The sequence below is a fragment of the Archocentrus centrarchus genome, chromosome 13, assembly GCF_007364275.1.
Source record: "Archocentrus centrarchus isolate MPI-CPG fArcCen1 chromosome 13, fArcCen1, whole genome shotgun sequence".
Lineage (NCBI taxonomy): Eukaryota > Metazoa > Chordata > Actinopteri > Cichliformes > Cichlidae > Archocentrus > Archocentrus centrarchus.
Window position 1 is genome coordinate 43,455,070 of NC_044358.1, and position 18,416 is coordinate 43,473,485.

General features: G+C 40.0%; 1 protein-coding gene across 1 annotated transcript in view; it reads left to right on the forward strand.

Annotated features, from left to right (window-relative positions):
• Positions 1-17,770, forward strand: part of ubash3bb (ubiquitin associated and SH3 domain containing Bb) — a 62,265-nt gene extending 44,495 nt beyond the window's left edge. The window contains exons 2-14 of the mRNA XM_030745248.1: positions 4,481-4,534; positions 8,005-8,191; positions 9,016-9,214; positions 9,992-10,161; positions 10,290-10,498; positions 11,166-11,310; positions 11,434-11,560; positions 11,702-11,821; positions 11,910-12,002; positions 12,094-12,238; positions 14,659-14,765; positions 14,878-14,987; positions 16,506-17,770. Coding sequence (XP_030601108.1) covers positions 4,481-4,534; positions 8,005-8,191; positions 9,016-9,214; positions 9,992-10,161; positions 10,290-10,498; positions 11,166-11,310; positions 11,434-11,560; positions 11,702-11,821; positions 11,910-12,002; positions 12,094-12,238; positions 14,659-14,765; positions 14,878-14,987; positions 16,506-16,643 — 1,804 coding nt within the window. The 3' untranslated portion in view covers positions 16,644-17,770. The remainder of the gene's footprint in view (positions 1-4,480; positions 4,535-8,004; positions 8,192-9,015; positions 9,215-9,991; positions 10,162-10,289; positions 10,499-11,165; positions 11,311-11,433; positions 11,561-11,701; positions 11,822-11,909; positions 12,003-12,093; positions 12,239-14,658; positions 14,766-14,877; positions 14,988-16,505) is intronic.
• The last annotated feature ends 646 nt before the right edge of the window (positions 17,771-18,416 follow it).

Sequence of the window (18,416 nt, forward strand, 5' to 3'; positions counted from 1 at the left end):
TAGGGCTGCAACTATTCTTTGAGTTACACAAATAATTTGATTATAAAAAATCCTCTACACAAATTTGTTGCTTCGATACTTCGTTTAAACCCTGCAGCGCTCAGGTGTCTCCATGTAAGCAGAGAGTTTCATCCACATGAGCAGCATTAAAGTTCTGTGTCGCTGCGACAGATTTCTGTCATTGACTGCTAGTGTCTTGTCTCTGTGTCTAGTTAGGTACTTCCTGTTTTATTTTGTGAGTTCTTTGTCTCGTGCTTTGGCTTTAGTTTTACTTCGCTGTTCAACTGTATCCTGTTACCCTTATGTTTCCATTCATCCTGCTTGCCTCCTGTTTGTATTTAAAGCTTCAGTTTGCTTGGTGTGTTTTCTGTTGTGCCATACTGTGTTCCAGCCTTGTTTTCTCCTAGTGCATTTTGCTGCAGCCATAATACAGGGTTGCTTTTCATTTAGTCCATCTCAGCAGTCTGCATTTGGTTCCTTTTCTACTGCATTTCATGAGATTATGCTTATCAGTGCCTTTAAAATTCATTTCTAAAAGTCTTTGTGACTGCATATTTGTCATGACAAAGAACCAGGAAAAATTGTCTCATGTTTCCAGTTCTGACTATGAAAGACTTTATAAGGCTACCATGATAGCATATTTCCGAGGTCAAATTTATCAGTGCGTGCCTACTGATATGCAGTAGCTACATAATGGAACATTAGTTATGTGTGGTCTGCATGTATAGTTGACTGTTTCATATTTGTTATATATACAAAGTAGATTTTAATTTGCATATCTACTTGACATGACAGTGTGCCTACTTAACAGTGTACACTGACTGTCATCAAACTGAATAGCAACTGTGTCATAGGTTCCACTTCTCATTTCTAGTTCACTCTCATGGTTGTGAAAGCTTGATGCGTCTCAGTCACAATTCATATCTTCATTAACACTAAATGTCACCAAGGTGTTAGCATGTGGTGAAGCTTCTTTTATGTCATCCACTCCTGGCTTGATGTACTGTTTGTCTATGGGGGTGTATGTTGAAGTGGTTTAAGGCCCTTCCTTAAACAGCTTCCTTCAGCCGCTGCTCCTCGCTCTCTCTTCCTTCTTTGCTCTCCTCTGACACACACACACACACACGTGCAATGATATGTAGGTCTTTACCTGTGGGACACATGCAGCTTCATAAAACCCAAGCAGCCAAATGCATCTGCTGTGCTATCAACTGCTGCTTTTTGAGCTCACTGTGGGGAAGTTGCTTTTTTTCTTCTTCCCCTTCCCCTTATGTTATGTTAATATTTGTCCTGTCTTCTCTAAAGTGAAGTCTATTTCAAACTCTGTTTCAGCTTAAATAGAATAAATTCTGAATCCATAAAATAAAAGCAGTTGAAATACAAAAATACAAAACCTGTATTAAATTTCAGTGGACACCATAATGTTAGATCTGCATGTATTTAAAAACATTTTTTTAAATGCTTTGTAAACATTTCCAAAATAAGGTTTAAGCTTATTTTCCACCTTGTGTGTGTGTGTATACAACAATAAAAGTTACACATGTTTGGGGTTTTACTAATGGTACAATCTTGAGTGCTGTCATGATCAACTCATGGTAGAGGTGAAAACACCTCTACCTCACAGTAAAAAGTTGAGAACATTTTAGAAGTTGCTAATCCACAAAATCTCCAGACTCAGGACAGCTTTGACATTCATCTGGAGTCTGGTTATTGGCCACCTCACAAACTTAAGTTGAATATGCAGGGTGAATGTCTGCTTTCCCTAACTAGCTGCTGTTTATGTCTGTCTTCTTTTCAGAGCCAAATTTACAGTGTAGTGAATTTGTGAGTGGTAAAACCAAAAAACACACCTCCACCCATCCCATCCCACAGGAACAATAGCTTGTTGCATGCTGAATAAGCTGCTGATTCCCCGGAGAGGTCATAAGAACCTGTACATTAGCATGTACAGGTTCTTATGACCTGAGTGGTGGCTAATTAGATTCTGTGGCTCTAATATGAATAATCTGATGTGCTGCTGTTTCTCTTTCTTATCAGCTTTACCTCCAGGTGTTGCGAGGTAAGGCTGGAGGCGTGAAAGAGTCCCTTTCAGTTCGCTCTGTTTCTTTAAGTGGATCTTTCATCTTGAATAATGCACTGCACATCACAGCACATCCCAAATGAAAACTTGTTTTACTGCCACAGTCAATAACATGCTGAGGACACGTCCTCACCATTAGCTGCAGCCTGTTTTGGGGGGGTATTTTCCCTTTGAATTACAAGGCAGAAAACATAGAACATAGTACAAACAATGCCTCTATAACCCCACTCAAATGGGTGAGTAACACTTTTACAAGTAAATCTAGAGTCTCAGTTTATTGTAAAGAGGAGTCAGCCCTGTGTGGTGTGTTCACACTTTAAGTGAAAGGCGTTAATGTCATCCTACACACTCTGCTATCATCTTCCATGTTGCCGTTAAGGTCTTGTGAGGAACTGACACTTCCTCTGACTTGTGATCCGTGTTGGCGTCTCATTTGTGCTTTACTCACATTTTGTCTTTTTCAATTCTTGGTGTGACAGAAATATACAATTAGTCACTTATACACAGTGACATTTATAACAAACGGTAGGAGCGGAAAGTATCATAAAACTACCCTGTTCAAATATGTCCTTTCAAGTAACTTGAAAACAAAAATATGTAACTTGGATTTTTATTAGTCATGGGACACGAAAAAAAGTGTAGCCTATGTGCCAAATATAAATGTACATCAGAAACCATATTATTTAAACTTGTTAAAGGGCATCTACTATGTTCATTTCCAGCCCTGTAGCTTTCTTTTATCGTGGTTTCTACTAGAGTCCCAGTTCAAAACAATCCTTATTTTTCATATACGGGTTCCTTCCCTTCCCTTTAAGCCAGCTTTGTTCTTATTGGCTGCCTCTAGCAAACAGGAAAAACAGCAGCATGTTTAAGGTGAGCATGCACCATTGCAACCATGTATGTCTGACACAGAAAATAAAGAAAAGCATAATAGGTCCACTTTAAAGTAAATACACTTTTATGACAAGAGCAGTTGCTCAAATGCATAAAGTACAGAACAAAAGCTATTTACCTTTTTTTATTAATGACAAAAATATAATTTGCTGTTTTGACCACTACCAAAAGCAGAAATTAGTGAGAGAGAAATGCTATAGCTCCAAACTGTACGTTTGACCCTGTAATGTTTGTCTGAGTCAACAGTTGCTGCATTTCTGTTTAGATGTTTACTGAGCCCGTCAAACTCGGAAAACCTGAATAATTCACCAGTTTTTTTTTCCACTGACATTGTTTGTACAAAACTCCAGTCGCAGTTGGGAACAATCAACAACTTTGAGACTTTTCTATATTATTTCGTTTTACTTTTAGAGCCCTCATGTGCATCCCTTTGCAAAGTTTCCACATACCGTATTTTTCGGACTACACGTCGCTCCGGAGTATAGGTCGCACCAGCCAAAAAATGCATAATAAAGAAGAAAAAAACATATATAGGTCGCACCGGACTATAAGTCGCACTTTTTTGGGGGGGGGGTTGCTAGAATCCGAGACCCAGAGCAGAAATTCCATCTTGAACGGCAATTTAAAATAATAATGGATTAAAGAACAGGACGAACACGGTTAGCCCTACGTCATGCTAACGTAACACATTCAGCTACATGACGCACAACGAACACGTGTTCGGTATGTTAACGTAACATTAAGTTATTCAGATAACCATAGCATAAAGAACATACTAACAAGTTAACCAAACCATCAATCCATTGAATTCTTCATCCTCAGTGTCACTTCTAAACAATTCCGTACACTCCGTAGACGAAGCGCCGCTTCCTCTTCTGTGTCGCGTTAGTCAGACTCGTCGTCAGCTGCAGTTCCAATTATTCCAGCCTTTCTGAATCCCAACAGGATGGTTTGTCACTGAAGCCCATGTTTTCTTGATCCATCCAATGACTTCCAGGAAAGTTGGGTGGCGCATTCTCCCAGTTGCCGTTAAGCTGTGCTCTCCATCCATCATCCACTGCGCCCTCAGGTTACGCAAGACTGCCTTAAAGCTCCGGTTCACGGAGATGTCAAGTGGCTGGAGTATTTTGGTTCATGTGTTATAAATGTCACATATACGTCGCTCCGGAGTATAGGTCGCACCCCCAGCCAAACTATGAAAAAAAGTGCGACTTATACTCCAGAAAATACGGTAGGTGTGGATTCAAAATACTTTTTTCTTTCTTTTGTTTCTTTGTTTATTTTTTGCCAGTTGCTGCCAGAAAACTCCTTAGGACACGAACAAGATCAGCTTGTCCCTCACTGCTGCTTAACTCATTCAGATGCAGAGTAGAGAAGCACTTTCTCTCAGTTTCTTACTGCTGCAGTGTACTTTGTAGTAATCGGTGCATGCATTTCACAGTATGGATGAATGCTTTCTTGGATACCTACATTTCATTTTTATTTCTCTCTTCTGCTCTTTTACAGACTCAAAGCTCTGGTGTCAACTGGAGGTCGGAGTGTACAAGCAGCATGTGACTGGTAGGTTTGAACAAATGTATACACAGCACATTCATATACTGTGTACAGGACACATCAGAAGGCAGGGGGGGAAATGTATCTTATACTGCCCTCTGCTGTAGAAGTTTGATTTTATCAGACAGTTCACTGAATTTTGAATGCAGTTATGAGTTTTGTGCCTTTTGTGAAATAAAGGATTTTTATACAGCGTACATACATACATACTCACAAGCCCAGGTTCGTTAAGGATAAAAGTCGGCTTAGTGCTAAGTCAAAGACAGAGCCGTCTGCTGTTTCTGTCCTTTACTGCTGCAAAGACAAAGTACAGTTCATCTTAAATTACATTCATCTTTTCTTAATTCCTTTGCATTCATACAGGATTCCAAGTGGCTGGAGCAGAAAACACGAAAGCTTTCTTGTGACTGTATTTACAGATAATTAAAACTACCCCTGTGAGCCAAAAGCTCAGATGTCAGACTGCTCCAAACGCTCTGTTTCAGACAGTTTTTTCTACTTTTGGCTATGTTTGATGCAGTAGGGAGAGCATATCCCTAATATGGTCATGTCAGACACACATATTTGGCTGTGATGGCAGAAGTCACACCCACCTGCAGTTAGAGCACAGTGTTTTCGAGGGTCAGGGGATCAGAAGAAAGCTTAAAGGGAGAGCAGCTAAAACAGGTTGTTTTAAACAGGATGAACTGGGAGGCTGCACCAAGGCCCATTAAGATACAGTGGTATGCAAAAGTTTGGGCACCCCTGATAATTTTCTTGATTTTTCTTTATAAATAATTGGTTGTTTGGATCAGCAATTTCAGTTAAATATATCATAGAGCTCGTTTCGGCATTAGTGATGAGGAGTTACCCTTGTCAGTCTCTAAAAGACAGGTGTTGTTGTTTTGTTCTCTCTTAGCGAGGTGTGCAATCCTAATCAGATGGAAGGGTACTACTCCTCCAACACACAAACAGTGGTTATATGACCTCATGTCATGCTTAAAACTGGAAAAAATAAAATGTTCTTTTTAGCACTCTACTGTGAAATTTTAAAAAATATGGGGCCCCTTTCTTGACGCATTTCAAAATATACAATAATATTTGAGGTGAATTCATTTTTATTAATATGGGCTTCGCTCCTGTCAGGGGTAAAAATGAAGCGTGCAGACCAAGGGCAGTGACCTGGGTAGGACTGAATGGGGTTACTTTGTAGGGATTATTTTGCTGAATTTTTTTTTCTTTTCCTTCTTTTTATGGTTGTGTTTGAGTGTTGTTATCATATATTTCACTGCTTTGTATCTACTGGCTTTTATTTGCATGTATAAAGGAAAAAAACTTTAATAAATAAAAAAACAGTGATTAAAATATATCATATAGCAGATGAACACAGTGATATTTGAGAAGTGAAATTATGTTTATAGGATTTACAGAAAGTGTGCAATAATTATTTAAACAAAATTAGGCAGGTGCATAAGTTTGGGCACCCCAACAGAAAAATGACATCAATATTTAGTAGATCCTCGTTTGCAGAAATAACAGCCTCTAAATGCTTCCTATAGCTTCCAATGAGATTCTGGATTCTGGTTGAAGGTATTTTGGACCATTCTTCTTTCCAAAACATCTCCAGTTCAGTCAGGTTTGAGGGTTTCCGAGCATGGACAGCCCTCTTTAATCACACCACAGATTTTCAATAATATTCAGGTCTGGGGACTGAGATGGCCATTCCAGAACGTTGTACTTGTTCCTCTGCATGAGTGCCTTAGTAGATTTGGAGCAGTGTTTAGGGTCGTTGTCTTGTTGAAGTATCCAGCCCCGGCGCAACTTCAACTTTGTCACTGATTCTTGAACAATTTTCTCAAGATTCTGCTCATATTAACTGGAATCCATGCGACCCTCAACTTTAACAAGATTCCCAGTACCTGCTCTGGCCACACAACCCCACAGCACGATGGAACCACCACCAAATTTTACTGTGGGTACCAAGTGTTTGTCTTGGAGTGCTGTGTTCCTTTCCCGCCATGCATACCACCCCTTGTTATGTCCAAATAACTCAATTTTAGTTTAATCAGTCCACAGCACCTTATTCCAAAATGAAGCTGGCTTCAAATGTGCTTTAGCATAACTCAACGACTCTGTGGTGTGTGTGCAGAAAAGGCTTCTTCTGACTTACTCTCCCATACAGCCTCTCCTTGTGCCAAGTGCACTGAATAGTTGAACGATGCACAGTGACACCATCTGCAGCAATATGAGGTTGTAGGTCTTTGGAGCTGCTCTGTGGGTTGAATATGACTGTTCTCACCATCCTTCGCCTCTGCCTATCTGAGATTTTTCTTGGCCTGCCACTTCGGGCCTTAACTAGAACTGTGCCTGTGGTCTTCCATTTCCCCACTATGTTCCTCACAACATAAACTGACAGCTGAAATCTCTGAGAGAGCTTTTTACATCCTTCCCCTAAACCATGATGTTGAACAATCTTGTTTTGAGAGCTGAGTGTTGTTTTGAGGCTCCCATGTTGCCACTCTTCATAGAAGATACAAAGAGGAAAAACACTGGCAATTGGCCACTTTAACCCTTTCTTATAATTGGATTCATCTGTGTATGTAGGTCAAGGGTCAATGAGTATACAAAACAATTTTTTTCTTCCAATAATTAGTGCTGAAGGTATTCAAATCAATAAAACGACAAGGCTGCCCAAACTTATGCACCTGCGTAATTATTATTTATTATAATTATTTAAACTAATTAAATAATTATTGCACACTTTCTTTAAATCCTATAAACTTCATTTCACTTCTCAAATATCACTGTGTTCATCGGCTATATGATATATTTAACTGAAATTGCTGATCCGAACAACCAATGACTTATAAAGGAAAATCCTGAAAATTATCAGGGGTGCCCAAACTTTTGCATACCACTATAAATAAGGACTATTTAGCTGTGTAGCCTGCAAAGCTGCTGTATTAGACTCTAAGAATAAAAATATGTAACTGAACATGTGCAGAAAAAATCCACTTTAAGTGCAGTAGACCTGTTCAAGCTGTCTTTGGCCTCAAACACCATGTTCAGATCATGAATAGCAATAAACACTGGCTCTGGCCTTTTAAAATTTGTATGTGGAGGGCTGCATTTATATGACGGTATTTGGCAGTTCCGATACATTACTCTATAGAAAATTAAATTTCTTGAAATGTTGCATAAAGGCCAAGGAGTTTATTCAGCCAAAAAAAAAGCATTACGAGCCAACAAGTAGACAAGGAGGAGCTTTTTATGTCCCAGAATCCCAGCTCTAAACAGGAAATGTTCCCCTTAGAAATGAGCTATGGGGCTCCTGCAGTAATCTGGCTACACAGCTGAAATAATCTGCTTTCAGATCTGTGTATTTCCACTTCTTTTTTAATGGTTTCATTTGTGCCACAAATCATTTCTTCAAACAGAAAGTAAAGATATTGCATGTCATGCCAACATGATGTGAGACTTTCCCACCTCACACACAGGCTGTTTTCACATGTGGATGACCCGTTCCTGGACGACCCTCTGCCCAGGGAGTATGTTCTCTATCTTCGACCTAGTGGGCCACTCCAGAACCAGCTGTCCCACTTCTGGCAGCAGAGCCGGGTCACCTGTGGCAAAAACAAAGCCCACAACATTTTCCCCCATATTACTCTCTGCCAGTTCTTCATGGTGAGTTCAACTGAACTTGAATTAATGTTTACGTTGGTTTCAATTACAAGTTCCAAGGTTGTGTGTATCCATTAACATCTGAATTCTTCATCCCTGTAGTTCATTATGTGTCCATTGCAAAATGCAAAAGATCTATCACTGACCAACAAGCTTATATGAATAGTTTATGGTAAGCTTTGGCTATTCACTGAAATTGAACATAAGCATCAACAGTGTTAATAGGGTTGGGAAATACATGTGATGGTTGCCACAGCAGTCAGAGCCTGCAGTGTCTACTCACAACCAACTCTGTGCTGCAAAGCGATGGGATACCACTGAATCTTTAATGGAAAAGTTCTTAAGGTTGAGCCAGTGAAAAAATTTAGATTCAAAATCTCACAAAAGGTTCTGCATTTAGGATTCGAAACAAGTACCTAATAGCTGAATACACACTAGGGAGAGGGATAATAAGACACAAGTGAACTCTGTTAAGGCAAAAACAATGGTGGGAAAACGACAAAGGAGGGAAGTAAAACCGCAGGAAGCCACATAAGGAGTTAACCTTCAAAATAACAGGAAACCCCACTTTCATGGTGATATTAGTGGTGAAAAACTCTAAAGGCTATTTTCAGTGTACTGTCACTCAGCTTGTGTTTATTGGACACTGATATTCAAAAATTTTCAGATGATGATACAACAGACACTTTTAATGAGCAACATTATTGTTGTATTCCAAAGACTACATAAATGTGCATAGTTAACTAGAAATTGAAACAATATTGCACACAACCCACACAGGAGTGTGGCAACAAACTCGGAACTCTTATCTCCTCTTCCCTACACAGTGTGCCGACCACAAAGTAGAAGCTCTGTGTGAGGCCCTCCAGGCCACCGTACAGCAGTGGCGGGGTAGATTTCCCAGCCCGCTGCCTTTAGAGCTCTACACATCTTCCAACTTCATTGGTCTTTTCGTGGAGGAGCAGGTGGCCGACATCCTCAAGCAGTTTGCAGCTGACTTTGCTGCAGAGGCTGTCAGGAAGGCAGGTAGGAACTATAAACCTAAGGGCTATTTGGCATGCTTTTTTTTTTACCTACAATGCCCTTTTTTTCCCTGTCATGTCTGTCAGCTGTAGCAAGCAGAGTTATGGGCTGAATGCTTTGTTGTGCCAAACACATTTACTTTGCCAAGAGGAGCTCCATTAGCCTTTTTCTCTTTTAATTAATTAATTTATTTGCATTAGTATCCATGTATTTTTTGCAATGCCAGCGCTGACAGGCTGGGAGGGGCAGATTACCAAAAGGAGGGGAGAAGGGTTAAAGAAGAAGGAAAGGAAACGAAACGAAAGGGGAGGGGGGCAGTGCCCTTTGATATTTAAGATGTTAGCTGCATGTTCGTTTCAGACCATCCCATCTTTCACAAGCTATCTTCATCACTGTCAGCATCACTTCACGGTTGTCACCAAGTAATGTGTTGACTGGCTTTGTTTTCCACCAGTCATAGTCAGTGATTGGTGCAAACGGCGTTCATAATAGGTTATTAAAGCCCTCACTCATTCTGTCACGGTAAATGTTTTTAAACAGGCAAAAATAGGAGTGACGTGCCAACAGCATTTCAAGAAGCTAAGTGCCAAATCTTATTAGAGCTGTAGCATTGGTGCTATTGCTCTGTTATATTTTGGTTGTATTGCAAAGGCTCTGAATAGAGCATGTAGAGATCCTCATTAAAGAAATGACTGACAGATTTCTTAAAATATAAAAGAAGAAAAGTGCACATTCTGTCTAAAACCAGTCTCTCTCCCTCTCCCTCTCTCTCTCATTCAGAAGTCCATGTAGAGCCTCACAAGAAGCAGCTCCATGTCACTCTAGCCTACAATTTTCCTAGTGATCACCTCCCCTCACTGGAGAAACTAGCTAAGGGCATTGAAGTGAAGCTGGGATGCGACTGGTTGGCTGTTCTGTTCTCCCGGGACATTCGTTTTGCTAACCATGAGGTAGCTAATATTCAGACTGAAATCTGGATGTTTCAGGATTGCACACAGCTGTTAAGAAAGGCACCAAACCATAGAGACATATGATAGTATGTTCTAATTGCCAGTGACTAACTGATTGTCACATGCAGACCCTGCGGGTGATGTACCCCTACATGCCACAGAACGATGATGAACTGGAGCTGGTTCCTGGGGATTTCGTCTTTATGTCTCCTGTGGATCAGAATAGCACCAGTGAGGGCTGGGTGTATGGGACCTCACTGGCCACTGGGCTATCTGGCCTGCTGCCTGAGAACTACATCAGCCTGGCCGACGAGTCCGACACCTGGGTGTTTCATGCGTGAGCACAGCACACATGGAATTCCTGCACACTGTCTCGCTTGCTGCTGAAATATTTATTAACATAAACATTAGTCTGATAAATGTACACCTTGCACAGTGCATCAGCAGCTAACCAAAAGCATTGGCAGGATCTTCAATATCTCAGTATGGCAACATTAAACAATAAAAGCTGTGCTTTCACAATTGGTAGTATAAACAATCTGTTTTTAAAGCAATAACATTTAAAATTTCTCTTAATCAGTCCCGAAACAAGTTTGTTTCATTTTATTTAAAACAAATATCATAAATATACTCACTGGACACTTTGTCAGGGACCTTGTTAGTCCCAGGTTGGACCTGTTTTTGTCTTCAGAACTGCACAGATTTAACAAGGTACTGCAAACATTACTCAGAGATTTTATTGGCATGACAGCATCATGTAACACCAAATCCCCAAGGTGCTCTGTTGGACTGACTATTGGGTGACTGTGGAGGCCATTTGAGTACACTAAACTCAATGTCATGTTCAAGAAATCAGTTTGAGATGATGAGCTTTGTGGCATGGCACATTATCCTACAATTTTTTGATTAGTCAAAAATTATCTAGGAAATATTTTATTAATGTTAGGAGGAAGAACCTCTAATTTTTGCTGTATACCTGATGTCTGTTTTTCCATCAACCACAGCTCCCATTCATTCTTCAGCTGTGGGCCCAGTGACAAGAGCAGTAAAGAGAGAGGCATGTTTGATGGCCTGTTGGACAGCCGACGGCCTGATAGCACAAGCCCTGGAGACACACCATCACTCAGCCTCATCTGTCATCCAGTGCAGGTAGTTTTTCATGTCTCTTAATTAGTTTTACTCTACCTTTGAAAATGCTATATTGGCTGTTATTATTTATTTATTATTTATGCTGTGAAAGCCCCGTAACTTACAGAAGGTTTGCATTTTCAGCAGGTCCTGAGGATCAGCGGTAGTCACTCCCGGCAACCTAAGCGCACTCTTTTTGTCTGCCGCCATGGTGAGAGGATGGATGTGGTCTTTGGCAAACACTGGCTCGCCCTCTGCTCAGATAGTAAAGGTGAGTGTGTAAACATGTCAATTAAACCAGTCACGTCTTCAATCACAAGAAACAAACTTACTCCATATTCTCACAGTGAGGCTTTGACATGCAGCAACATGCAGCAGTTTTTTTTTAACTGGCCTCTTCCTGGCTCTGCAGGTAGATACATACGTTCCAACCTAAACATGCCTCCTAGTCTGCCTCTGTGGGGAGGACAGAGAGACTATGACATGGATTCTCCTATCACTGTGTTTGGATCTACACAGGCTCGACTTGTGGGTACGTGGCCATGTAGACCTACAATACCTGCTGCTAATGTGCAGTCTGACATTTTGTTTATGGAATGCAAATGTGCTTCATTTTCCAGGTGAAGCCTTATTAGAGAGCAACACAGTGATAGACTTTGTGTACTGCTCTCCTGCTCTGCGATGTGTTCAGACTGCACAGAACATCCTGAAAGGTAAAAAATAGTCTGGCCTGTACCCACAGCTGTCACAATGACACAGTGAGAAGGTTCTTTTTTATTTATGTGCTTTGGTTTGTGTAAACAGGTCTACAGCAGGATGGTAAGCTGAAGGTGCGAGTGGAACCAGGGCTTTTTGAATGGACCAAGTGGGTGTCTGGGAGCTCCCTGCCTGCATGGATACCTCCTACTGACCTGGCTGCTGTCCACTTTAATGTCGACACAACTTACAGGTGATGCAAACAGGTCTCAAGATGGCTGCCAAGCAGCAAGACTTGCTTCTAGAAGGATTTTGTTGCTGTACAACCACTACAACGCTAATTGTGTGGTGGCTCAGACATTAGAGACCATACAGAGGAGTTTAATTATTTCCCGCTTTCAGCATAAAGAGAAAGTAACATGTATCTATACCAGTAGGAAAGCAACAGGTTCCAGTTGGCATTGTTCATACACAGACATAAATGGGATAACTATCAGCTGAACAGGTAAAACAGGATTAGGTCACATTTCTCTTCAGAATTTGTTCTACTGTTTCGGATGTTTCAAACAGTAAGCTAATATTGTGCATGTGCTACCTTAATATTTGAAAGTTGGGGTGCTGTGTAAAATAAATAATTTATTCACAACAGATCATAGAAGACATATCAGATGTTTAAAGTGAGAAAATGTACGAAGAAAATGTAAGAAAAATATTTACTCATTTTAAATTTGGCAGCACGGTGGCGTAGTGGTTAGCACTGCTGCCTCACAGTTAGAATACCATCTGGAAGACCTGGGTTCGATTCCACCTTGGCCCAGGCCTCTCCCTCTCTCTGTGTGGAGTTTGCATGTTCTCCCCGTGCTTGCGTGGGTTTCCTCCGGGTACTCCGGTTTCCTCCCACATTCCAAAGACATGCACTTACTGGGGTTAGGTTAATTGGCTAATCTAAATTGCCCATAGGTATGAATGTGAGTGTGAAAGGTTGTCTGTCCCTCTGTGTTGGCCCTGCAACAGGCTGGCGACCTGTTCAGGGTGTACCCTGCCTCTCGCCCTATGACAGCTGGGATAGGCTCCAGCCCCCCCGCGACCCTTAACAGGATGTGCGGAAGCGAATGGATGGATTTTAAATTTGGTGGCAGCAGCACGTCTCAAAAAAGGTCAGATTGGCCCGTCTTTACCAATGTGTAGCATCCCATCTACTTTTAACAACAGTGTGTAAATGTCTATAAACTGAAGAGAGCAGCTGCTGGACTTTTGGGAGAGGAATGCTGTCCCATTCCTGTCTGATAGAGGATTCTAGCTGCTCAAAAGTCAGCTCAGGCCTGCTCAGCATCTGGACTCTAGCCATGAAGCCATGCTGTTGTAATAGATGCAGTATGCAGTTTAGCGTTGTCTTGCTTATATATGCAAGCTGTTCCCTAAAAAAAGTCATCATCTGGATGCATAAGTTGATCTAAAACCTGTATATACCTTTAAGCACTGATGCTGTCTTTCCTGATGTGCAAGCTGCCAATTCCATAGGCACTGAAGCGCCCCATCAGAGATGCAGACTGAGTGCTGATAACAAGTCAGATGGTCTCTCTCCTCTTTAGTCAGGGATGCAGTGTCCGTGTTTTTCATACAGAATTTCAATTTGTCTGACCACAGAACAGTTTTCCACTTTGCTTGAGTTTATTTTAAATGAGCTGGCTGGTGGCATCATGTTCATGGATGACTGCTTTGTATGCTTTAACCTGCATCATTGGTGCGTGTTCACAGACCATGATTTCTCGAAGTGTTCCTAAGTTCATGCAATGATTTCCATGAAAGAATCATATCTGTTATTAATTAAGTGCTGCCTGCAGAAATCACGTCCATACAATACTTACTTTCTGGCCCTTGCACACATAGATTTTTTCGAGATTCTCTGAATCTTTTGAAGATATCATGTACTGTAGACGATGAGATATTCAGAGTCTTTGTAATTTTATGTTGAGAAAAGTATATGGAAATTTTTTCCACTATTTCTAGATACAGTTTTGTGAAGATTGGTGAACCTCTGCCTCTATTTACTTATGAGAAAATCTGTCTTTCTAAGATGCTCTATTTATACCCAATCATATTACTGGCCTGTTGCCAATTAACTTAATTAGTTGTGAAATGTTGCTCCAGCTGTTTGTTTTAGTGCCATCTGTTAACTGCCATGAAATTTTAAAAGAGCTAATATTTCTCATGAAATAGAAAAATGTGTCCGTTTAAATATTTGATTTCTAATTTCTGTTGTTAGATGATGGGTTTATTAGATTTGCAAATCATTGCATTCTGTTTGTGTGTACATTTTACACAACAGTTCTTGGAATTGGGGTTGTAAAAAGGATCAGTGGGGACTTGTAATACACTTACAGAAACTCTGTATATGTCATTTCTATACACTGTATCGTATTTACTGCATTTTCAGTAAATATTTGGAGCTCTCTGGAGCTGGAGCGGGTCTGTTTATCCAATCCGCCTTCCCTGCAGAGGGTGTCTTCCTCCTCTGTGTCCAGAGCTAGTTTTACTTTCCCTGAAAAGAACACTCTCAAACCCCAGTGCACTCCCAACAAATGCCTCCCCTCAAAGGCACAAAGAAAAACTTCTTGGCTACAGTTTCTAATACCACTACAACACATTTTTTACTGATTTATCTCTGTGCAGACCTCTGATCCCAATCAGCAAGCTTACTCTGTCTGAGTCCTATGAGAACTACATGAGTCGGAGCTATCAAGTAACCAAAGATATCCTATCAGACTGCAAAAACACTGGTAAGAGGCACACAGCAGAATTGCTGGAAATGTGGAGCTTTTAAAGATGAACTTTTACCTTGTTCATGTGCTTGTGCTGTGCTGATTCTTCCTGGGTGTTCATTCTCTGTAGGAAACAACGTGCTGATTGTAGCCCACGCTTCTTCCTTAGAAGCCTGCACGCGCCAACTGCAGGGCCACAGCCCACAGAGCGCCAAGGACTTCATCCAAGTGGTCCGAAAGGTCGGGTCACTCTCTGCACATCTTCTTTGATCTGGTCCATCTGTTTCATTTTCTTTTATAAATGCCGCCTTTAAGTCCACCCATCATTACTTCCATCTGGTTTTCTCACCTCCTCTCATCCATCCCTTTTGTGGCTGGATGTGCAACAACAGGGGTGTGTCCACTGTGTAAAAGAAAAAATACTCATGCTCAAAAACTATTTTTAATTTTACCCAACCAGTCAATTGAGACTCAAAAAGCCGTGACTTTTTAGAGAATCAGAGAATAGCACAGCTCTCAATAAAGCATATTTGGATATGTGAGTCTTGAAACTGGTCAGCTAAAGAACACGATTTGGGATTTCCACATGAAATAAACGTGGTTTATATGCATGATGAAAAGAAAAAAGTCCTCCTATCTCAGACAGGCTTTGTATAGCTAAAAAAATCAAGCTTAACTAAAAAATGTTTACTTCTGTAATAATAAGCATTTATTTTACATTAGTTTTAGTGTCCAGCTTGCTCATTTTGACCTCTCTGACCTGACTTGGTGAACAAGCAACTATAAACTCTCAAGGTTAGAATTTGTAACATCATATTTGTGGGTTCCTCCCAGGCTAAACTTCCTTTTTAGATAATTCTTGTTCTCTTTGTCAGTCATTAAAGGAAAATTAGTTTAGGTATCTCATGCCACTGAGGCTTTAGTGTTTGTCCAGGGGGCTGCAAAACAGTAAAACTGAACATGATTATGGAAGATCATGGAAGACTGGAAATGCCAAAATTATAACAGATATCTCAAAATAATAAAGTACTGCAAACTTTACACATATGTACATTTCTTTTTCCAGTATTTGGTTTCTCTTAAATTAAACAGGAATTTAAAAAATCAGTTTTATGTAAACCCAATTTTATTATATGCATTATTAGCAGCATTCAGGCTACAAATAATGCAACATTTGATAAAAGGCCATATATGCTTTTATATTTGCACTGTTAATAAAAGCTTAATGTACAGAAAAATTTTGTACAATACAGACAGTATCTTAATTTTATTGTCTTCAGTTGCTGTGTCATCCTTGAAGGAAAAGTAGTTGTTAAATGCATGTTGTTACTGCTCACAGCACAAATTTCCATTTGTTATTTTGTTTTTATTTTGTTTTAAAAGACTATGTGGCTCTCTGCTGGATGACACTGAGCATATATATATATATATATATATATATATATATATATATATATATATATATATATATATATGCGCCATGACACTACCCAATCTGTCTATCAAACCCAACACTCCAAGACGTCAGTCATTTCCTCGTCTGACAAATCAGAGAGATTGAATATTTAAATCCAGTTTTGTCCAGGGTTTGTTTATTTCAAATTGATGTAACATAAATTTGAATTATTTGATAAATGACTGATTTTGAAACTGAAAATGTAGGAAAACAGTGACGCTTCTCTCCAAGTCATGTGTCTGTTTTTGGAAAAGAAGAAAGAAAGAATCTATCTTTTAATACATTTTCTGCTTGGTCCGCAGATCCCCTACCTGGGCTTTTGCTCCTGTGAGGAGCAGGGGGACACAGGGGTGTGGCAGTTAGTGGACCCTCCCATCCTCCCCCTCACACATGGGCCAAACCACACCTTTGACTGGAGGGAGACACTCCTGCAAGAATGACACCTGCCTGATCAGAACCTCTTAACCTGATGATATATACCCACAAGACTGCAGTGACATGTTTCATGACCAATGCCCTACCCCTACCCATCCTCCAAATACTGGAACTTTGTTCTTTTCAGCCTGTTTAGCAGCTTGTGGCTTAGCAAGAAGAGCCCAGGCTTTCTGCCCAAAGTTGGTGAATCCCTACCAGTGAACAGTGACTGCATCCCTGAAGAAGTTAGCTGGGGCAGTGTGACTGAGTGTTCTCTTGACATTTAGCAGGATTACGCTCATATTACCCACCCAGTCTCAGGAATTTTTGTGAAATTAGGATCCAGATCATAAGATAGGTGTTCTTCCTCCCATATGAATGCATTAAAAATTCCTTTTGATTGATTTTAGTGTGCATTCGCTCATCGTTAATGTTCCATTTCACTGAAAGCTTTCCCTGAAATGCAGCGGTCTTCAAGTCACAAACTTATAAAAGCTCATTTACTCACATAAATTTAATTGTGAGGTAATGTTACCATTACCAAGATACCCCCCGGCGCAATACTCATTCATGTTAATGACCAGTACAATGTGGTTTCCTGCTATTATTATTATTATTAATCATTTAATGTCTCTATATTATCAATTTTTTTTCTACCAAATTTGCTCTGCTGAGTTGTGGAAATGTTAGCACACAGTAGCATTCTTGCTACTATGTGTATAGTTTTTTGGTCCATTATAGAAGTTATTGAGGGCATCATGAGAAGGTGTTCTATCAATTGAATTTTTGGGGGTAGGAGAGTCTATCATTTGGGGGGATTAAAAACTTTGCAGTTCAGGATTCCTGCAGTTCTCCAAATGTTTATGTAGGAATTTATATTTGGAGATGGCTGTAAGATTAAATCAAAAAACATTTTGGTAAAGTAGGAAAAAAATCTTGACATGTACAGTAGACCAAATGTAATGTAACAGCACCAAGTCTGCATTTACAGGTACTAATAACAAGCAGTAACCTTGTTTTGTCTGACCAACAGTCCAGAATCCAAAGATTTACTTCAAAGCTCATGTAGGTCAAAGAAAGGCATCAGAAACTGTGTTTCAGGGATTATTGCTGTTGAACAATTGTTATAACTTTAATAAAAGATGAAATGTAATATATACTTTTTACATTATGTGACCTTTTTATTGAGGTCTGTAAAGCACTGGTTTTAATTTTTAAAATAAGGTGAAGGAACCCTAAATAAAAAGCTGTTTCATTTCATACACTTTAAATTTTTAATATTTTGTTCTGTGATGGACTTTTTGCTTATTTCTCAAAATTGAATGAGACTGTGGATGATTTGTCATACAGAACCACAGGGCTCCATATCCATAGAAGAATAGCATAGTATTGATTGTTTGAACGGAATTGGCATCTTCTGTCCTGCTAGTCCTGCATCACCAGCTGAGGTAAACACTTACTCCACAGCTTCAAGTCTTCATCAGACTCTCCTATGGCCCCCATACAATGTGGCCCCCACAATACTGTCTCTATTCTGCCACTGTATGTAGCACATTCAGTACACAAGTGTCTCCTACAATCCCTCTATCTACAACAGTATCGTACCAACCTGCAATACTGACAATCATACAGTAGCTTCTTGATTCTGGTCCAGCAGCAGTTTTGTGTCCGTTTGTTATATGTTGTTCAGAGTAGCTGTAAATAATCATATTTTGGGAACAAAAAAAAGTCTTCCACTTTTATTTGTATTTATTTATAAGCCTTTATTTTGGATGTTACGAGCAAAAATAATAAAAAGA